Raw genomic sequence first — 22520 nt, forward strand, 5'->3', positions numbered from 1 at the left:
CCTCCCATGTGAACCTACCCATTCTTTAAAGATCTGCTACTATACAGTGGCGGAGGAACACTCTCCGGCACCTGGGGCGGGGCAGCCCGTACGGACTGTGCACGAGAGCGGCACCCTGTACGGACGCCACGCGAGCGTCACCCATACAGGCTGCGCGCGCCCTTGGCTGATCTACAGCTGAGGGGAGGCAGGGGCCATCTTGTCACCGCCTCCTCCGCCCCCCACTTCGTACGCCCCTGCTACTATAGCATTTGTATGTGTGAGCGCAACTGCTTCTGAGGAAAAGTGGGTGGCAGCACGTGACAGGTCTTTTTCTGTGGTAGGGCCCAATTTGTGGCACTCCCTCTTCAGGAGGTTACCTTCTCTTCTCCACTTGTGTTTTACTGGTTCTTGAAGGCATTTCTTTTTAATCATCCCTTTGATTTCTGCTGTTGCTTAATTTGATTTATCATTAGCTCTGGCTCTCTTGCTTTTCCGGTGCGGCTTTTAGTTTTGTGTACGTGTCTATCTTTGTTTATTCCTTGTATAAACTCATTTTTGTAGGGATAACATGAGAAAAAAGCTTTTCTATAAATAAACACAGAAGTACAAGCAAGGGAAATGTGGTGTGGTTTTTCTGGCACACTTATACATGTAAAGATTGTGAGCTTTTTTTACAGAGTGCCAAGGTTTCCCGAGATTTTTCGTGCCACTGAGCAGGTGCCTGTATTAGTCATCTGCACTCCATGACTTGGTTTGTATATATCAGTAAGCCAAAAGCCTGTAGTTCTTGGGGCAGGGGCACTACCACACTATCCAGGCCTAAACCATAGTTGAGCTTACTGGGTTGAACCCAGCTTCATGTTTCGTCTTGTTTCACAAGATATAACCAAGCTTTGTTCTTGTTTTACAGCTTGTTTGCCTGGAGCAAGAGAAACAAGGCCTATTTCAGACGACATGCTAAGCCAAACCATGTCTTAAGTCTTGGATAGCACAGCAGCAGCAGGACCGGGAACGTGGCCATGATTTGCAGTGAGTGATATTGGCTTAGTGATATACATGTGAGCTGGAGGTGGTGGCAGGGGGGCTTCCTTAAACTGCTCCACTGAGGGGTGGGCAGGCGCACGGCTGCCTGTGCACCAGTGGAGCAGTTTGAGGAAGTCCCCCACAAGCCAGAGGGGGACCTTTTGATCAGCTATGGGGCGAGCGAGAGGCTGATTAAGCCCCCATACCGTTCCTGCTTGCAAAAGCCAGAGTGGTACAGGATAGGACTGGGCAATATCAGTACATCATAATATTTAGCTGTTGATATACCACAATGTTAAAAAGGCCAGCCCTAGTGAACACATGGAGAAGATTGGGCTGCTGACACCATCCCTGTTGCTGTCATACCTCACTTCCTGACCTCTGCCTGTGGAACTAGTAGTCTAATGGAACTTTATTAGTATTGGCAGTTTTGCTGCGACTCCTTTGGAAGAAGGCAGGGCATATAAATTTAATGACTGAATAAATACGGCTCCCTGCTACAAAATAATGTAAATAAAATGCAACAGTGCTCTTTCAAAGCCAAGTTTAAGTGGCCCATTTTCATGGATCTGGAGTTATTGAGATGTATATGCTGCATAATGGAAAAATAAAAATTGCTCCTACAACTGGAGGGAACAAAAAGGTCAAAGGACGATGCCATTCAACTCACAAAAGCTTGATAAAAAATGTTTTTATTCCTAAAATATTTTAAATACAAAGCTTTAAACACAAACCTTTTTTAAACAGTATTCTGCTTCATTTAAGCCAGTTTAATTACAAAACCGAGTGAATATTCTTTTAAAAATAAGATATTTGCAAATTCTGCTTTTTAACAGGACTAGTTATAACTCAAAGTAATCCTAGGTATTTTTAGAATGCACCCAAGAACAGTCAAACTGGTTTGAAAGCCGAGATTCCTGCTTTTTGTAGTCTTATCAACAACAGGACATGTTTTTATTTTCACCTTGTGTTTAGATATGTAGTTTTAAATTAAAACATCACATATTGTATCATTCATTGAAATTAACATCTTGGGATGAAATTATCAGGAAACACAGAAGAACAGGAAAATGTATCCTACACATGCATGTTTACAACCCCCCCATCAGAAATCAACCATTAAATTAGAATATCCATCATTCCGAAAGTCCCAACAACACTCACATTACCTTAACATTCATCAAGACGTGTTGATGGTCTTGTCTGGGCCAGCCTCATGAACGAAGGGCCCCCTGGTAAACTCTAGTGAGCCTACCTCTCTACCTGTGGTCCCTGATAGGCTTGACTAGCAGCAGCATGGTCTAGCCACCATTTTAAATCTCCCACAATGCCTTGAACTAATGCTATATCAGGGGCATTGTGGGGAATTTAAATGGTGGCTAGACCTTGTTATCTAGTGCTGCTTGCAATACCAGTCTGAGGGGGGGGGGGAGCAAAAAGAGAGCCCTTGGGCAAGTATCAATGGGGAAGCCTTGCTTGCCCCCCCCCCTACTTCTGAATGATACGGACCCTGACTTTTGTCCTGCAACAGCCTCAGTAACTGTCAGGGTACTGCCATTGGAACAGGGTAGGGAAGCAGAGGGGCAGTTGGGTTACAGGGAACCTCTGAAAATCTTACAAAACAGTTCCTCTTCCTGTGGTGAGGAAAGCCACACCTCCAGTGGGGAAGAGGGGAAAGGACCAGAGGATGCTGCTGGGAGCCTCAGCACCGCTCCTGACCAAGCCGGCCAGGAGGGAAGCACGCCCCTTCCATCGCCCACCCTGCGCAGAGGTGTAAAACGCAAAGAAGGAAGGAAAAGGCTGGCGGTGACAAAGCTCTTAAGTTGGTGGAGGTCCTGGAAACAACCACTCCGGGATTCTGCTAGCGATTGAGGCAGACATGAACTTGTGGCTCTGCACTGTAAATAGTTTTGCACCCAAATAAAACCTGTAAAAGACAGGTCTGAGTCCTGACTGATTACTCACGAGCAACCACCGCTGCCATCTGACAGTAACAGAACCATCTTTTGACTGTTAGGGCAACCACAAAGCCCTGAGGTTCACAGCACTAAAGAAACTCTTCTCCAATCTCTTTACAGTTCCATCTTTCTAGCTGGATAATTATAACAACATCTCCAACGTAAGAATGAACATACAACTACTGCTGTCCATATTCTTGCACGAAAGTAAATCACTGGCTTATTTAGGTTCCACTTCCCACTATCTTATCACAACAAGTAGTTTTCCAACACAGTGCCCCACATTTGTTGCTTTTTTATATTAAACTCCATTTAAAGAACCAATATTAATACTTCTATTTAAGATGTATGCCTTCCGTTATAGTTTGCTAATTGACCATATACAACACAAGATACAAGACATCTCCAAAACTCAAGCATGTCTGTCTTAACCAAGTCACATCACAGTATTTAAAACTGCAAGGAGATAAAGCAACCACCAAGCACGCTCAGAACAACACCACAAGCCACAGACGGGGACAGTAACACAGCACAACACAACACAACACATAAGACATGTGAAACAGTCAGTAAGAGTATTATTAGCTTGAAACTTTATTAGCACTGTGGAGAGATAGTTATTGAAGTGACTGCCCATTTATTCTGAAGCTGGAGTACAAAGAATATTACCACAAAGATCTCTTCATCAAAATAAAAAATGACCCACATGACCCAGTGTCAATGTCCACAATGTTTCCTGGGCTATGTCTTCGTGCTATGCTGCATTTGAGAAAAAGGGATTGAGTGTCTAAAACTTGCAGTAAATAAATTATCTGGTACAAAATTTTTTATCGTTTTGCACAGAAATCAACAGGAGAATGGAGATAGGCACCATCATGTTAGCATACTGTAAGATGAACATCATTAAAACTTACACTGCAGATTAAAAATATGGCCTTGCTTTCAAAGCCACCTTACTATCCAAACCATCTTTACCCTGTGTCAAAAGGCATTAAGGCTTTCAGATATAAATAAAGGCCATACTAATCTGGCTCCTTTTAATGAAGGGAGGATAATAATCAAGACCTAGTCTTTATCCAAGGGCCCAGGGATAAGAACATTATAAAAATGCAAAAATTTACAAAACACACACACACACACACCATACCTTCTTACACAAAAAGGAGAAGCATATCTGAAGTAGCCCACAACGCTATTTCAAGTGCTTAGGAAATATGTGTCAACTGGAAAACTTGGGCTATAGACAGTAATGAGATGTGTGTTGGCAGCAGGCTACCCAACTGAGGTGCAAGTGGTTGTTCCACAGAAGTAGTTCACCTCAACACAGACATTCCATTTCTAATCCATACGCTTTGGTAGGAAGATAAGAGAAAATGGCTTGAAAGGGAAAGAAGGAAAAGCAGAACAGGAAGCATGTGAGAGGGGTTGTGTACTTCTTAGCTCCCATGGAATTAAGCCAATAAATGCCAAAAACCTCTTCACTAGGAAAAACAACAACCAATGATTAAAAGAGTGCAAGCAACAACAGTTCAGAACAAATCTGTACACATTCATTCACAATGTGATAGGGTTATTTCAAAAATAAAATAAAAGATGGGCCTCCATAAATGGAACCCTAAGGTCATGTGCCATTACCTTTCTTTTGTTAACAGCATACACAAAACAGTCTCAATGTACAGCCAAATAGGTGCTTATTACAGTTGACAGCACCAAGGGTCACACAATCAGAACCTTATGTATACTATCCCATTAACTTGAAAAGGAAGATTCCCAAAATACCTCCAGAAGCAACTGGTTATACTGGACTGTTCTGTACAAAAACTACTCCTCTCCTTATCGGCTTAGAAGAAGTCAATAGCAGTTGGTCTTTTCTTAGTTGGCATTAAAAGGGATTTCTTCATTTGAGGTGTTGCTTCTGCAGAAGAGCTGGCAGGGGACTTCAGCACCCCGTGAGATGGTTTTTGCTCAGGATTGAAAGCCACCCGGGAGGCTCCCTCTGGGGTGACCAGGATACTTTTGTCTGTCGTCTTAAATTCTGCCAAAGGAAAGATTAAAAAGCAAAAACTTGAGTATTGCATCATATTGTTATCAAGCATGCGCAAACATTTCGATGGTTGCTAGAGCTGTTTGTGCACAGAAGGAATCCAGAGAGATTCTGGGGGAACAAATGGAACACTGCAGACTGAAAGTATTCGATACTTATCACCAAAGAGCCTGTCTGCTTCGGTACGCCAGACCACATGTGTCAACTGGGCCTGACCTAAAGGTCTGTCTGGTCCAACATCCTGTTTCCCACAATGGCAAAACAAGAGCCTATGGGATGCTCACAACAGGACATAAGACCAAGAATACCATTCTCTTAATCATGTTCCCCAGCAACTACTGTTCAGAGGCATGGTGTTTCGGATACGCAGGGTATAGCCATTAATGACTATTAGCTGTTGATGTGCTCAGGGACAGAGTTCATATGGGGCGCAGAATCTCCTTTTCAGCCCAGATGGTGGTGAATCTAATGAGAGGTTTGTTCCCACCTCAGTGGTGTCACAGACAGCAGCTTCTTCCCTCTTCTTCCATAAACCTGTTTGACAATTGTACAGTCGTACCTTCGAAGTCAAACGGAATCCGTTCCGGAAGCCTGTTTGACTTGCAAAACATTCAAAAACCAAAGCGCGGCTTCTGAAGGACTGCAGGAAGCTCCTGCAGCCAATCGGAAGCCGCAGAAGCCCCGTTGGATGTTCGGGTTCCCGAGAACGTTCACAAACCAGAACACTCACTTCTGGGTTTGCGCTGTTCGGGAGCCAAGTTATGACTGTACTAGATTACTTGTGCCCTAAGGGCTGGTGGAGAGGCCCCTCTTTTTGTCGAACCTATGGTGGATACAAGATAAGTTACTATGAAAGAGAAGAGCCTTCTTGCTGGCTGCAGGTAGGCTATGGCGTACCTCAACTTGCGGTGTTCATTTGAACCCCTCCCACACACTGATTGGTGAGACCTTTTGCTTTTTGCTTCCCAGGCTGATGTTTTATACATGGCGAAATCGCTTTGGGGCTTTTAACTGTGATACCTCCTCATTTTTATATTGGTTTGTTTTATATTGTTAAAGGAATGTTGTGTTTTAATGGTTGCACACTGCTCTGTGTGGTACAAAAGGCAGTGCTAAAGAGTTGTGTATAAATCACAATGAGGCACATTTTTGGTAGTTGATTAAGACATTAGATATGGATTTTGTCTTTGTTTCATTATTAATTGCATTTAACCTTTGAATAGAATGCATCAGTCAACGATTCCTGTGTGCCTGCATTTTGCAACCCTCATGCTTGTTAAGCTATAAACATGTAATCTTATCTAACCCTAAAAGTGACAAGCCAGCCAGTATGTTTTGCTATGTCTGTTTTGAGTCAACAGTAGGATGTAAATCCAGTATCTCCTTGAAGCTCCTCCAGATGTTTTGGGGAAAGGGAAGTAAGATATGGAATTGAAATGTCTCTAGCCACTACTGAAGGCCTGGTGGCTAAGGCAACTGGGTTAAAGTGTGATAGTTGAGGCCAAATGGCTTGGGACACCCAAGGTAAATGTTGGGAAGTTGATCTCAGAATGGAGCCATGCATGCCATTTTCCTCTTGGTTCTGTGTTTTATTTAAAAGATGTTCCCTCACCTGGGCAATAAACAGCTGGTGTAGAAGTAAATTCTTACCACAATTACATGCACAGACAGCATTTAGCAACTGCTATTTAAAATTGCATCAAACCTTCCACTGTTTTACCTGCCTGTTTTCACAGAAGCAACAAGGTTTGAAGTCATTTTGAACTCACCAGCAGTCATGTTTTTACTCAGTCCAAAGGTGACCTTTTTGGAGTTGGAAGATTGCAGCTTGCTTAACTACAAAGAGAGATTAAAGTGGTAGATAAAGTTGTTTTTCTGGACCCTTCCCTTAATTAAAACACTTTTTGTGTCTCTCTACTATCTGAGGTGCTTCCCAAAAACACAGTTCATCATCTTCAGTAGTTTATAGTTTCTGAAAGACTGAATATTTGCAGTTTTGTGCAGTATTAAATATTCACTTAAGTTCTGGTGTGTTTTGTACAGGAAAACATTTTAATATATAAATACAATTCCTACTGAATATACTTTGCAGACACCTAGGTGTGACCAATAAGCTTTGAGGAAAAGTTCCCATTAGTGCCAGTGGGATATTTTTCCCTAACTGCAATTGCAGTATGGGATCCTAATAATTATCACCCCTCACTGCAAGCTGATGTTATGTGCCCCCCAAAATATTAAAACTCTGCTCCTCAAATACAAATACACATTTAATGTGGTCACATGCAGTTTGGCTTGCAGAGAAGAGAAATTCTGAAAATTCTATGCCTAAAGTTTGTTAGGAGATAGCAAGCATGGCATGCAAGCCTCCAACATTTTCACGCAAGGAACAACAAAGGGAGCATGTCAGGCCTTTCCTCATACAACAGCCCTCCACATCTCTAGCATGTGGTCCCTGAAAGGTTGCCCTGAAGGGAATGTGGCGCTTGGGCTGAAACGGACTAACTGTCTCTGCTTTAGCTGCAAATTATAGCATCTTTGTCACTATACCTGCATGGGGGAAATGCTGCCTTTAGCTTTTCTAAAGAACACTGGCTTTGGTAGAGTTGTCTTTTCAAATTTCACAAAATCATTTCCCGTCTTTGCCTTCTTGTTCTTTAGCAGCACAGCAGCGCCACCTGATTCCTGCAGGGAGAGAAAAGAGCAGCAGAGACCAATTAGCAGAGTCTGGACGCAGTAATATGAAGCTGAACAGCACCAGGGGCCTTGGTGGAAATGGTCCGGAAGGAGCCCTGGACTAGCTCCTGCTGATGCACCTGCACCCAGCTGAGCCCACTGCTTCTCCTCTCCTTCCTGGTAAGCAGCAGTGGCTCAGTCCCTGCTCCATCTCACGAGCTGTGGATTCCTGAGGGGATATTTATAAGAGGCCTTTTGCAGGCAACGTAGGAGGCACTAGGTCTACTGGTGCTCACAGGAACCTTGTTAGCAAACCACAGGCATACAACATAGTCTATATACACTGCAAAATGTCCATGACTTCCACTCCTTTTTGTACAGCTAGATCACATAACTCCCTCAACCTTTAAGACCACAAACATTAGACAAGCCACGCACTGAAACTGCATGACTTCATCTGGAAAGACAAGAGGATGTCCGCATTAGTATGAGAAAATCCATTAAACTGGCCAACAGCAATCAGACCAGGAGTAGAGAATTTAAATATGCTCATGGAAATACAGGTAGTGAGGCCTTTGCTTGTCTAATCTGAAGCTGTCAAAGCTTTAACTTCTTAGTTCCAGAAAACAGATTTTAAAAAACAACAACACATGGGATTTGGGAATTGATTTCTTCTTTAGCTTCTATCTGGTCACCTGTTTTACTAGTAAAACCAGCCATTATATACATTCTCTCCAAATAGAAGCAGAAGGATCTGTGTTGGAAATATAGCTGTTTGAGGCAAAAGTACACAGATCTGGTGGTACCTGTAAAGTAAAACATCAGAAAATGCAGCCCAATAGAATGTTTACTGTGGCCAGACAGTCCTCCGCAACCTGCTCCCCAAGCTGAGGTGGAACCAGACATTGTAAGTTGCAGGACAGACCTACTTACACTGCTTTTGCTCTTTTTGTTTTCAACTTCAGTTACAGCTTCTTCCATGGAACTTAGGACTTCCTTGATTTTCTTTTTCTTTTTCAGGCTGATTATTTTCTGCTTGGAACCCCTAATCTTGACCAAATTTTGTTTTTTCCTCAATTTAACTTTTTGGAGCACTGTGCATCCAGATTCTGCCAAGTTTTCCTTTTTGGGCTGCTCAACAGCCTCTTCAGAAAAACTGCTCCCAGATAGTACGCCAGTCCCTGCTTTCCGTTTCTTCTTAATTGCTTTGCTACCACAGGATACTGCAGCACAGTGGCTGGGATCTTCCTCGGTACTTATATGAGCCTGTCCATTTTGATGGGTGAATTCTATAGGGACTTTCCGCAGGCGGCTATTTTTCTTCTTGGGCTGTTTCTTTATGCTGTTTACCAAACAAGTCAAGGTCTCCAGCACAGAATCACCACTGATACCTACAGTGGGTACGGCTGAAGAATCCATTTCACTGACCTCCATGCTTAAAGACTTCTTTGGTCTTTTCTTACTATTTAATGATTCACTGTCCTGGTTTGGCTCTTTGGATCCTTCCTCAGGGACCAGTCCCTTCTCATTACATTCAGCAGCTATATCAAAGTCAGCCACCTGGCTGGACTTCCTCTTTCGCTTCTTCTTCTTCTTCTGTGGCCCTGGGCTCTCCTCCTCTTCCTCAATACCATTTTTTATGTTTCTAGAACAAACTGTAAAGACAAAATAAATAAGCTTTTAAATTCAAAGAAGAGGCTGTTGAGCAGCAGCTCCGATCTCTCTTCCCGGGAAGGGGGCTCTACACCTGAAGAAAGAGTGGGTGGCCCCAACTCCTGGGGCGAGTGATTAGTAATCGAGGAATGGATACTACTATTAGACCCAGCTTCTGCGTGTCCCAGAGGTACTGCTCTAGTCACTGTTGGAAAACAGAATGCGAAACAAGATGAGCCACTGATCTGTCCACAACTAGGGCAGCTGCTATACTATTATTGTACAGTATTTGTTGTTAACAGAGCTGATGAGAACAACTACAATACCACCTCGGTTTTCGAATGCCTCCGTAGTCAAATGTTTCGGAACTCGAACGCCGAAAACCCGGATGTAAATGCCATGGTTTTCTAATGCACCTTGGAAGTCGAACAGGAAACATGGCTTCCTTATCGAGGCTTCTGCTTTCAGTTCTCAAATGTTTCGGAACTCAAACGGACTTCCGGAATGGATTACGTTCGAAAACCGAGGTACCACTGTATTGTCATTGATTGTCATGTTAGATATTTTAATAAGCCCTGTTCAGATAACCGCCCACCCCCTGGGATTTGGATCACATTGAGGGGAAGATCAGAGCCACACTCACCAGCTCTGTTTCTATGCCCTCATTACCATGTGTGTGTATGGGGGGGGGGAGGTGTGTGTGAATTAAGGAGTCAGTTCTATGTATGTAGGCTTCCTGCATGATTTAGAATGCGGATTGCTTCAAATCATCTGCGCCTCAATGTGTGGAAGGTTGGCAGGAACAGGATCCGAAAAGGCAGAATGCTGGGTATATGGACCCACTCTCCTCAACATATGGCTGCTGTAAATTGTGTTAGAGGAGAGTGTCTAAACAAGGTTACATTCATGCAGAAAGGCCTAAATGTTCAGGCTTTCCCTGGCAATTAACATTAGTTCCAGCCACCCTCTGTTAATTTACTTTCAGTTTAATTGAACAGAGACGTTACAGCAATCAAAACGATATGCATACAAAAATATACACGCATATATCTAAGAAAAAGACAAAAGTTACAAATAAAGAGATGAAAAGAAATACAAAATAGCACTGTGTGCCGTTTCACAGGTGCGTCAGGAGAATCTAGCTCATTCCCATTTCAAAATGTCCAGAGTCTGGAAAGAAAAGGCTGACCAGCCTATTGATTCAACACAGCATGCAGAAATCCTATTGAGAGTGCTTGATTTTGTAACACAATCAAGACTTGCCAAGTCTTCTGTCGTCATCTTGTATTTTTGATTATTATCTGTGGCATTTGCTTTTTCTAAGATATGATTTCAATAGATTTCTGAACTCTGTAAACTGCTTTAGGATTTTTACTCGCCAGGGGTATATAAATGCTTTTAAATACACAAACAAAACTTGAGGGCATTGCAAAGCTTCCTCTCCCTTCCGGCTAATACTCCAACAGCAACAGCTATTTCTAATTTCCAGTGGAGACAATTTATTATCATAGTGAAGTTCAGTTAGAGTTGGTCAGTTACTTAAAGAAAGTAAAAGAAAAGAACAAGGCCCTGGGTTCATTTCCAGGTGTTTTCCTCCTAGTGGCACAACAATAAAACTGCTAGCACATTTGCAAAGCTAAGCAGCGTCCAGAATCGTTTCAAATTGGATGGGGGACCACATATTGGGATTCCAGCATTGCAGGGTATTGGACTAGATAACCTTCGGAGTCCCTTCCAACTCTACCATTCTATGATTCTACATGGAAGTCCTTCTGAGTTCCATAGGGTTTACCCTCCCAGCAAAGTTTGCAGGCTAAGTTAGGATATTGCATACTGGTAGCAACCTCACCTTCTTTTTCTGGTTGTGCTTTATCCAAGGGTTTGCCAGATTTCCTTTTCCACTTCCTCCTGCTGAAGGTATCATCATCTTCATCTGTAGAAACGTCTTCAGGGAAGTCATCCTGTGGAAAGGTCCCTGAAGTGAGAGAAGACTGGAGTGAGAGTTGCCCCCAAGCAAATAGTGGCTCAGAGGTCCTTCACCCATACAACACTCTCTTTTCTCTACCTATACTTTAGTCCAGCCATCACCAACTTGGTGGCCTCCAGATGTGGTCAGACAGCACCTCCCATCAGCCCCAATCAGCATCTGGAGTGAGCCTGACTGGTGACAGCTGTTCTGGTGTGTATCTTTCTCCATTATCTTAAATGCCAAGCAGAACAAACTGTTCATTCAAAGAGAAGGGCAAGACCTTATCACACCCCCCAAAGGCAGGAACGGGCAACCTTTGGGGCTTATCTATCAGTGGCTACATGATGGTAATTGGCTGGGCTGAAGCAAAGATTGGGTGGGCACCCCTTCCCTCTCCTTCTGCCACACTATTCCTTTAAGTCAGCCCTTCCACACACCCCCAATCAATTCCTCCCTTATTTACCACCCACTTGCAATTGAGCAGAGAGCCGCATGTGGTTATGAGGCTGCAGGCTGTCTATGCTTCTTTAAGAGCAGGTAAACCCTATGCAAATTTAACATGACTGCATTTTCTTTCCTCTGCTACTGTACAATTCTTCATGGAAACGAAACAGCAGAAGATGTTCTTGAAGCCTCACCTTCTGCAAGATTTTGGAACCTGAAAAATAAGTGGAAAGGAATTATGTTGTCTCAGTTACACCCAAAAATGAAGAGCTGACAGGCACTATGGGGAAGCAAAAGATAAAAGGGCAGGGGTGTTGGGACTCCAGAAAGTGAAAGGAAAGAGAGGATAATCAGGTAAGTGAGCACAATCAGAAAGAACATTTATTACATAGGAACTTACTTTTTCACTACTTTGTACAGGCACTTTCTGTTATAAGCAGGTGTGTTTTTTCTGCTGGCCAATTCAAACAGTGTGTCGCCAACAGTTTTATAATCAAACTGTAAACATAAAAGAGGAAGGCATTACAGAAACATAGATCAGCTGCATTCAATAATTTAGCGCAGAACCACTTAAGACACTGTGCCACTAATTTTGTACTTAACTCCCTGTGCTTCTTCCCCACCAGTCCAAGCACACTCATTCTCTCAGCCATGCTCCTTCACATCCTCAGGCCTTTGGTTACTGATCCTACAGCAGTCAGGCCTCACTTTCATAAATCCCAATAGGAACCACTCTTCAGGAAATCTTGTGAGTCCAACACTCACAAAACTGCACAACATTCACTTGTGCTCCAGGTCTTGCACTTCGAGAACCAGCAATTTGATCTATGTTTAAATCAAGCAAGACAATAAAAATGGTCTTCTACCAGTTTTCAAAGAAAAAAAGTTCATTAGGCTAGTTGAATATTGTTTGTGAGAGCTTTTCATTTATAAGACAGCAGCCATCAGACTTAATCAGATTTAACAAGGCAATTCCCTAGTGCTCAGACCCTACAGAAATTAGTATGTTGTCAAAGACAATACCAACCTGGAGAACAGGCCCAATGTTATCATCTGCATCTTCTAAAAGGTTGTCTGGTGCCTCTGAATCTTGGGAATGTTTGCTTGGCAAGTCTGTGCCTGCAGGATAAAAGCAACACATTTTACAGAGCACCAAATGTGAAATCCATAACAGCCTTCACTAAGGTCAGTGAAGCTGCCATCAACATAAAGGAGAGATGCTTTATGCAAGCTGTTAGATGGTTAATGTTGCACACCAGCACCTCAAGGACAGTGCGTGCGCGCACACACACAATCTCCCTTTACCCTCAGGCGAAGGACACAACATGTGTCATGTTAAAACAGCGGCCAGAAAGGTGGGGAAATTTGAAAAGGAGACAGAGTACTAAGCTTTGCACACATTAGGTTTTGGTTCAATCCCTGGTATCTCTAGGTGGGGCTAGGAAAGACTGCTCCCACAGGTGTCACATGCTCCCATAAGCTCGCTTTTACTAGTAAGCAGATGGTTGCATTCCGAGTTGAAGTTTTCAAAGCAGAAGACATGACAGGAATCCATTCTAGAAGTTACAGTTATTACTGTGGCCAGACCCATACCTTTGACTGGCTCGTTCTCTCCTTCATTACTTTCATCTTCTGATAAGTCATCATCGCTCCCCGCTTTCAGTTCTTTCATTAAATCTTCTATAGCAAACGGGGACTGATCAACAATGGTTTCAAAGATGCCACGGATTATGACTTGCAGCAAAAGATGACTGAACCATTAAGGGGGGAGGAAGGGGAGGGAAAAAAGGAGCATCACAAAAGCATTCCAATTTATGGACCCTCTTTCCAATCTATCAAAAACTAACCCATGAAAATTGCAAAAATTGTATGCCATTTGGAAAGAGTAAATAAAAGAACTACCAATAAGTCAATCACATAGATTGTGAATCAGAAGCTGCTGTCTTTGGATTCGCCCAGTTTTCTTCAATATCACCATAGTAGCGCCCGAGGATCAGAAACTAGCTTTTTTATCATCAGTATAAAAGGAACTCATGCAGTTCCCATAGCTACACACTTTCATTTCAAGGCACACAAAAGAAAGCTTTGCTTCACAAACTGAACATTTCACTATCTCGCTTCTTCTGTTTTAATTATGCTCTGCGAGTCTATCCAGACGTTATCTACTATTTAAGAAGAACGCCCCCCCAACCCTTTAAGTTCAGAGTCAAGCAGCAAAACATAGCTATATAACATACTCCTTGGTCTTGGCAATGATTTTGCAGAATGGTTCTATAAATTTGAGATTCTGGTCTGCGGTGAGCTGCAAAAAAATAAAATACATGGTTAGTTCAACATCAACCTGGCCCACCTATTCCAATTCTACTCAAAGAGATGGGAAATTTTCCTATCTGAATATTCCCAAGGTTACTTGAAAAGAGCTAGGACTCAAGGGGAAAGAAGCATTTTACAGTTGGGGCACCGTATTTTTCGCCCTATAGGACGCACTTTTCCCCCTCCAAAAATGAAGGGGAAATGTGTGTGCGTCCTATGCGCCGAATGCACACCGACCCCTCTCGCTCTCCAGGCTTCAGGAAGCTCTGTGCAACCCTCGGGAGACCGGCGCCACTTCGCGCCCACCTCCCGAGGGTTGCGCAGAGCTGCCTGCATTCCGAAGCCTGGGGAGACTGGCGCGACTTACTGCTGGCCTCCCTAGGCTTGCAGATAGCAGGCTGTTCTCGGGGCTGGGATTGGGGGAAGCTCGGGCTTTTTCTTTATTTCCCCCCCCAAAAAACTAGGTGCATCCTATGGGGCGAAAAATACAGTAAATATATCATAGACGATAAGCTCTCTCTTGCCAAAAGATACTAACACAGGCTGGCTAAAACCAATATGATAGCCTACAACAACAGAAATACAAGGAGGAAATATATTTTATTTCTAAATATATATTTATAAATTACTGTGTAACCAACTGAAATGCTGTCAGGATTTGACAGGATGTATTATCCTATCATCTGTTAAGGTTGTCATTATTATGGATTATTTTGTTTCCTTTTGATATAGCCTGACCAATTTCAAAAAGATGGAAACACATATCATGATGATATTACTGACACCCCTTTGTAATGTCAGATGGGAAGCATTATACAAAGTCTAGTGATTTCCACTGTATTTAAGCAAGACATTTTACATTTTAGGTAACATAAAAAGTTGAGCAAATCTGCAATCCACAAGTTGCTCCATGGTTAGGATTTGCTTTTATTAGCATTAACAAATTTTTTCAAATTTTATCTGATTTTATATGTTTATATAGCACTACAACAGCAACAATCAATTAGATAGCGTGCCCACCCTAAGCAAATAGTAAACACACACAGAGTAAACTTGTCTTTAATATCCTTCCTAGGTGAAGACATTAACAGCACTTGTTTTAAGCATATATTTTAGGGAGACTTACTAGATTACACAGCAATGCACAGAGACGTTTTGTTTCCTACCTCTTTAGCACCAACTTTAGCCAATTCTTCCAGATAGATGTCAATAAAATGCAATTTTATCCCAACAGGAGCCTTGCTGTCTGGGTGAATAACCTCCTTCATTAGCAGGTTCAGAAATGGCTCAGTAAAACTGGATGAAAAGCAGGGCGGGGAGAAAATAAAGCACGGTCCATTCATCTGTGCAACGTCATATGGCATTGCATCAGTTCCAAAAGAGTAGCCAGTGCTTTTGAAACAGAAAACAATCTGATCCACTGAAATAGAGCAACAGTGTGAATCGGATGTTTTCTTCTCTAAGTGATTTACCAGGGTGAGAGTTCCAACAGGTTTACCCTCTCCAAACAAATCCTTTAATGAAAGCTTGTTTTAATAACTTAACGTATAAAAAACTGTGTGATGTCAGTAATATGCAATTTAAAATTGTAGAGGTATTCTAGAATTCTGCACTAAGCCCCTAAACCAGTGTTTCCCAAATGTGGGTCTCCAGCTTTTGGGACTACAACTCCCATCATCCCTAGCTAGCAGGACCAGAGGTTAGGGTTGACGGGAACTGTAGTCCCCAAACAGCTGAAACCCCAAGTTTGGAAAACACAGCTCTAAACTTTTCTTTGTATCCAATGCAGTATAAAGGTTTCCAGCTTGTGCAACAGGACTGCCCCACACCATCCACAATCTGCTCTGAAGGGTTCGGGGGAACCCCACAACAGATTTAGGGGGCATGGTGGGAGCAGAGGTGTCCCACTGCACCCTTATGCCAAAGAGACACTTATGTTATGAATGCCGGCATGGTTGCTCAAGAGCGAACAGGCAAGACTCCCACTGGTCTTTTCAAGGCTTTATTATCTGTCCAAAACATTCATAATGCAGAACGTCTCAAATCCATGTCTGCTCAGTTGCTAGCAGAATCTGGGAGTGGGCGGTCCTTAAACTTTCCCCAGCAGAGCAGTCTTTTGACCCCCATCCTACGCCTCCCCTCTCTGCGTGTAAGCCTACTGCGCAGAGAGGGCATGGGCAAAGGGGGACCTGCCTCCCCCCCGCTTTGCTCCGGCTCGGTGATCTTCGGCAGCTCCCTGTAACCTAACTGCCCTTCCACCTCCCTCCTCTAAGCTGATGGCAGTTCCCTGACAACTTACTTATAGCAATTCACTGGATATAAGATGGTAGGACTTCAAAATCCAAAATTTTCAGTGGCCATTAATTATTTTGATCAAGCAAATATGTACATTGGTATAATTTGCACAGCTGACACAACTTGCACAGGATTCATGGGAATCGCAGCTAAGCAATGAAGATTTTATATAGATCGGAAATAGATACAACACAGATTTTAACTATTAAACAATTCCTAACTTTTCTCACAGTGCAATTAATCTACTGCACCTCTACTCAAACCTTTATTTTCTTCTAGGAGCACAATCTGGTATTTCTAGTGGGTTGCACTGAGGCCGTTTTAACAAATAGGCCATGTGCCTCTTTTTTCTTCAGCAACAAAATTTATTGTGTGCATAAAAGGCAGGATGCAAGTGTGTAGGAGAAAATAATAGCAGAACCACTGAAATTTAATTATAAGAAATTTTTATTATTATTGTATTGCTACTTTATATAGCTCCAACTCTATGGATGTTATGGATGAATAATCCCCAGTGAAGTATTCTTACTATTGCTATTCAATTTATGGCTGTAGTACAAGTTTTAACAATGCCGTTAATGTATGTCTACCTGGAAATATGTCACATATGTGTTCATTTTATCTTAGAATTGCTGCTTGGAATACAAAACCAGATTTGCAGAAAAATATGTATAAAGGAAGTGAGCACAAGATGAGTTTTTGGGATGAGGCCCATTATGCCAGCCTGGATAGCTCAGCTTGTTACAGCTTGGTGCCAAAAATGCCCAGGTTATAGGTTTGATCACCATATGGGACAGCTACATATTCCTGCATTGCAGGGGGCTGGGCTAGATGATCCTCAGGGTCCCCTCCAACTCTAAAATTCTATGGTTCTATAATGCTTATCAGGGATTGTAAAAGAAAATTAATTCGTAATTCATCAATAGATTTAGAGTGAGCAAGAACAGTTTCTGTGTGTCTGTCTGTCTGCCTGTCTCACACACACTCCCCAGAGGTGCCACCTACCTTTCATTCCATCCATTTCTTTTCAGTACTTCAAAGGACTGTCTCAGCACCATGCGGATCAACTAGGTTAGAAAAAGATGCATCCCATCATGTTTCAATTGATAGGAAATCATCACTTTGTTGACAAACATCTTAACCATCCATGCAACCTTATACACGTCTATAACACCTACTGTTTTGATTTGGCTTTACCCTCAAATCAGCACTTATAGGATTATAGCCGATTTTCCTGTTTTTGTAAGAACGTAACTTCACATACAGAAATTTAAAGTCTTCTCTTGATGCTAAATGGATTACGGAAGTATGGTGGGACTGCAGAACTCATGCAAGGTTTCTCCATAACACCAAAATCCCCCAGCACACAACAGTAAAGATTAAACATGACATGTTCACGTCTCTCCACTCTGGTTTAAAAATGTGAATTCTAACTTTAGATTTGAAGAGTTCTCTATCTATTCCGATGGCTGAATCTTACTTGTGTTGTGTTCATTCATTATGCTACTACCTAATTTTACGAAACAGGGCAATCCAAAAAGTGGAAGATTTTTCACCCTACACCACTGATTATGCTCCTTTAAAAGATAGTAGAAGAAACAGCTTTTACCATGTAAAATTTATCTAAGCGCAGGTTGTCTATTCCATTCCACTCACGGTTCATGGTCTGCCAAAAAGTCTGAATGAACAAATGCCCTGCAGTGAAATAAATAGAGGCAGCTTTAAAGTTCCATACAAGCTGTGTTAGTTCAAAACATTTTCACTACACCTTTCACAAATGGAGGGGGAAATACAAAGCTGAAGCTTGCAGTTTAAAAGAAAGTTGAGTACTGTAAGGTGGGGAATGCATACGAGGTGTAAAAAATTATGTGCAATGTGATAAAAGCAGATAGTTTCTCTCTCTCATAATACAAAAAGTGAGACCACCCAATGAAGCAGAATGTTAGAAGATTCAGCAGAGACAAAAGATAGTACTACTTCACACAACGTGTACTTGACAGATGGCTTTATCCTCTATCTACCCAAGTTGGTCATTGCAGTCTGCAGAAGAGATTTTCCTACAAGTTCCAAAGCTTTCAGAAGCTTGCTCCACAGTAATGCAGGATTTTAGTGTGTTTTGTGGAACAGCATTCCTGTAGCAATATGACAGGTGCCCACTATTTGCATTTTCCAGAAACAATTGAAGACATATCTGTTATTACACTTTCCCAGCAGGGTCACTGGTGTCTATTTTGCATTTATTTTTATCCACTATTTTCTGTATTGTTTTAAACTGTTTTTATTGCATTATTTACATCACCTTAAAATGTATACAGAAAATGATAAACAAATAAATAAATGCTAGCTACTGTAGAACTGTTTTCACAAGATGTAATGACAACCACCAACTCAGATGGCTTGAAAAGAGGATTTAATCAATTCATGAAAGATAAGGCTACAAATGGCCCCTAGCCATGATGGCTGGTTATGCTGCCTCTGGTGTTAGAGGCAGTATGCTGCTGAATACGAGTTCCTGGGATTCATAAGTGCGGAGAGCACTTCTGTAGTCAGGCCCTAGTTATAGGCTTCTCAGAGGCATCTGGCTGGCCACTGTGAGCAGGATGCTGGACTAGATGTGGCCAGCAGGATTCTAGCTATTTTCACATGTGAAGGAAAATTAAGACAACTCCAAGGTGAACAATGGTAGTTAATTATCTCTCTGTTCTCAATAAGTGAAGGAAGCACAAAGCCATCAGTGTGTTGCTGAAGCAAAAAACCTGAAGGGCTTGGCAAGGATCTGAAAGTCATCAAATCCAACCCACTCCCCAAGGCCTAATCTTCCAAGATTTATCCAGAGGGATCTGACATTTCATTCTCCCAACAGAAATATTTGTTGTTGTTTAGTCGTGTCCGACTCTTCGTGACCCCATGGACCAGAGTACGCCAGGCACTCCTGTCTTCCACTGCCTCCCTCAGCTTGGTCAAACTCATGCTGGTAGCTTCAAGAACGCTGTCCAAGCATCTTGTCCTCTGTCGTCCCCTTCTCCTTGTGCCCTCAATCTTTCCCAACACCAGGGTCTTTTCTTCTCTTCTCAGGAGTCTTCTCTTTTCATGAGGTAGCCAAAGTATTGGAGCCTCAGCTTCACGATCTGTCCTTCCAGTGAGCACTCAGGGCTGATTTCCTTAAGAATGGATAGGTTTGATCTTCTTGGAGTCCATCTCCTCCAGCAAACAGAAATATACACAGGACCTATTCACATGTTATTCCAGTTGCTTCTCAAAACTGCTCGGTACAGATGGAGAGAATGTCTGACCTAGCATTCCACATGTTTCAGCTGAATTCTATGGTTAAGTATAGCTGCCTGCACTGATGAGTTCTACAGGAGTCTTGATGATGCGTAAGAATTTCACCTTGTGACCAATAGAGCCTCTTATATGTAGTAAGGTACGCAGTTCTGCAGCAAACAGTGGTTCCCCAAACACTGCCCTCAAAAAATAATAATGGGCTATTCATGTGGTTTTCATACAAAATGAAGACAATGCTTCAGGACATCATTTTTTTTTATATGCTAATAAGCAGAACAAACAAACTTGGCTGGAAACCCCTGAACATATATTAAAAGTAAAAACTAAAAAAATTAAAAATAACTTACAAGCATCTATATTCTCTATTACATGGGTAAGTTGTGCTATATTGTTCGACAACTCCTCCTAAAAATGAAAGGATTTTTTTTAGTATACAGTGTTCCAAGAGTAGATTCCATTTTTCTATTTCAGAAACTACCCCCTCACTCTCAAACACTGAAACTGCTCTCTAAACTCCCCCAAACAAAGAAAAGACTAAAGTGGTGCCTCGCAAGACGAAATTAATTCATTCCGCAAGTCTCTTCGTCTTGCGAGTTTTTTGTCTTGCGATGCATGGTTTCCCATAGGAATGCATTGAAAATCAATTAATGCGTTCCTAGGGAAACCGCCTTCAGACCAGTCTGTCCCCGGACCTCTTCTGAAGGCTGGGGGGGGGGGGGACAAGGGCTTTTCTTCCCACCCCCAGCATTTTAAAAAACGCCGGGACAGCGGAGGACTTCTCCGCTGTCCGGGCAATCTTAAAATGCTGGCGGGCGGCATTTTAAAATCGCCCCGGGACAGCGGAGGACTTCTCCGCTGTCCGGGGCGATTTAAAAGCCCCTGGGAAGGCAGGCAGGGGGGGACAAAGACTTTTGCCCCCCGCCAGCCTTCAGAAGAGGTCCTGGACCTCTTCTGAAGGCGGGCAGGGGGCGAAAGTCTTTGCTCCCCCCCGCCTGCCTTCAAAAGCCCTCCGGGACAGGCAGGCAGGGGGGACAAAGATACCCCCGCCAGCCTTCAGAAGAGGTCCTGGACCTCTTCTGAAGGCGGGCGGGGGGCGAAAGTCTTTGCTCCCCCCCGCCTGCCTTCAAAAGCCCTCCGGGACAGGCAGGCAGGGGGGAGCAAAGACTTTCGCCCCCCGCCCGCCTTCAGAAGGTGTTCCCTCCCCCCCGCCCGGCTTCGGAGCACCGTTCCGAAGCCGGGCGGCGGCGGGAGGTGTTCCCTCCCCACCGCCCGGCTTCGGAGGAGGTCCGAGGACAGTGGGGAAGACGCGCTGCGCTTCCCCGCTGTCCCTGAGATTTCCCTATGGGCTGTCGTCTTGCGAAGCAAGCCCATAGGGAAATTCGTTTTGCGAAGCGCCTCCAAAACGGAAAACCCTTTCGTCTAGCGGGTTTTCCGTCTTGCGAGGCGTTCGTCTTGCGGGGTACCACTGTATTTGAGAACTTGACCAATAAGGTCAAAATATATTATCACAGTGGTCTGAAATAGTAGACAAATGAAGAACCTTCTTACCCAAAACAGGGTGGACATTTCAATGCAGAATTTGGTCAGAGACAGACCTATAACATAGTCTTCTGTGCTACCTGTACAGTAGCAAACATGTCTCCAAATTTCAACCACTTACTATTTACTTACCACACTCCTCACCCTGTACAATTGTCTTTCATGTTGTTTTGGGGACAAAGGAAAAATCACCTCCAAAATCCAACTGAACAATGAGCATTTTGTTACCCCCATATACTGTAACATGCCGGAGGGGGAAAATACACGAATAAAAGCATAAGCAACGTCAGTGCATGATGAAGAAGGGCCACAATGTCCCCTCCAGCCATTACACTGCTCCAGAGGGTGGAGCAGGCAAGGTCCACAGACAACTGCTCCATTCAACGGCAATGCATCCTTACACAGATTGTACATACCTGAAGCAGGGGTTTATCCTGCATCCACATGCAATAGAACAGTCCTTTCCATATTTTCAGCCATTCTTCCTGGCTAAAGGTACCTGGAGCAACAGAAGTAAACTGCGCATTAGAGAAAAGGAGGCAAGTTTCCCCAGTCTGTCCTACAAAAAGCCCCTAACCCCTAGAGATAACGGGAGCCCATTTGCCCATGAAGAGCGGCGCCTCCCCTTCAACCGTACCATGACTCCACACTCGCTTATCACACCGACCCTCAGTAGTTCACACGGTACCTGAGAAGCAGAGCCCAGTTGCAAGCACCTCACGTCCCGGCACCCACGTGCCCGCTCAACCCCAAGCCCGCCTTTCCCTCCTCAGTCCTGTCGCTGTTTCGAGCGGCTGCTCTTCTGCCCAGGTGAGCAGCCCCGCGCGCTGCCCTCTCCGCCGCTCCAGCAATCCGGGGCGCCCGGCTGCTCTGCCCCACCAGCGCCACGTGCTTCCCCCGCATCCCTTCCCCGCTCTTACTCGCCGGGCTCCGAGTCCGGAGAGCGAGGTAGCCGCGCAGCTTCTTCAGCGCCCGGTCCCGAACTCGCTTCTCGTTGGCGGCCAGCCTCTGTGCGAACTGAACCTCCGGAGGCTGCGCGGCGGCGGCGGGAGCCATGACACCCCCACCAGCCCTGCTCGCCGGAGAGAGAGAGAGAAAGGTAACGCGCCGCCCTACGTGGGCCGAGCCCGGGCAGCCTCCCGGACGCCTGCGGATGACGTCACAGCCGCTGCTCCGTCGCAGACCCACAGGCGCAGAACGCCGCGAGCCCGCCAATTCGGCCGCTGGAGAGAAAGGGGCGGGGCATAGCGGAGGGGGCAAGGCGGCGCGTGGCAAAAGAAACAAAAATTATTTTATTGCTAACCTATGCAGAACCGATTTCATGTAAACTGCACCACCCTAC

At 43.8% G+C, this 22520-nt stretch overlaps 1 protein-coding gene across 1 annotated transcript; it reads right to left on the reverse strand.

The window, feature by feature from the left end:
- Nucleotides 1-1681: 1681 nt before the first annotated feature.
- RRP1B (ribosomal RNA processing 1B) lies at nucleotides 1682-22335 on the reverse strand. Its single transcript, XM_083498448.1, has 16 exons — nucleotides 22099-22335; nucleotides 21595-21677; nucleotides 19987-20044; nucleotides 17964-18049; nucleotides 17360-17421; nucleotides 15226-15355; nucleotides 13984-14048; nucleotides 13340-13497; nucleotides 12774-12865; nucleotides 12147-12244; nucleotides 11941-11960; nucleotides 11183-11308; nucleotides 8614-9335; nucleotides 7555-7689; nucleotides 6777-6843; nucleotides 1682-4998 (listed from the first exon to the last, which is right to left on the reverse strand). The coding sequence occupies exons 1-16, from the start codon at nucleotides 22232-22234 to the stop codon at nucleotides 4805-4807; spliced, it is 2232 nt and encodes a 743-aa protein (XP_083354574.1). The 5' UTR covers nucleotides 22235-22335; the 3' UTR covers nucleotides 1682-4804.
- Nucleotides 22336-22520: the final 185 nt, after the last annotated feature.

The sequence above is a fragment of the Podarcis liolepis genome (assembly GCF_965112155.1).
Source record: "Podarcis liolepis genome assembly, chromosome: 4".
Classification (NCBI taxonomy): Eukaryota; Metazoa; Chordata; class Lepidosauria; order Squamata; family Lacertidae; genus Podarcis; species Podarcis liolepis.

Excerpts from the sequence above, each read along its gene's own strand:
- RRP1B (XM_083498448.1), bottom strand. The coding sequence starts at position 22,234 with ATGGCTCCCGCCGCCGCCGCGCAGCCTCCGGAGGTTCAGTTCGCACAG. Across the intron at positions 12,245-12,773 it reads ACATTGGGCCTGTTCTCCAG|TTTGATTATAAAACTGTTGG; the intron begins GTTGGTATTGTC and ends TTATGTTTACAG. Across the intron at positions 11,961-12,146 it reads CTGTACAAAGTAGTGAAAAA|GTTCCAAAATCTTGCAGAAG; the intron begins GTAAGTTCCTAT and ends CTTATTTTTCAG.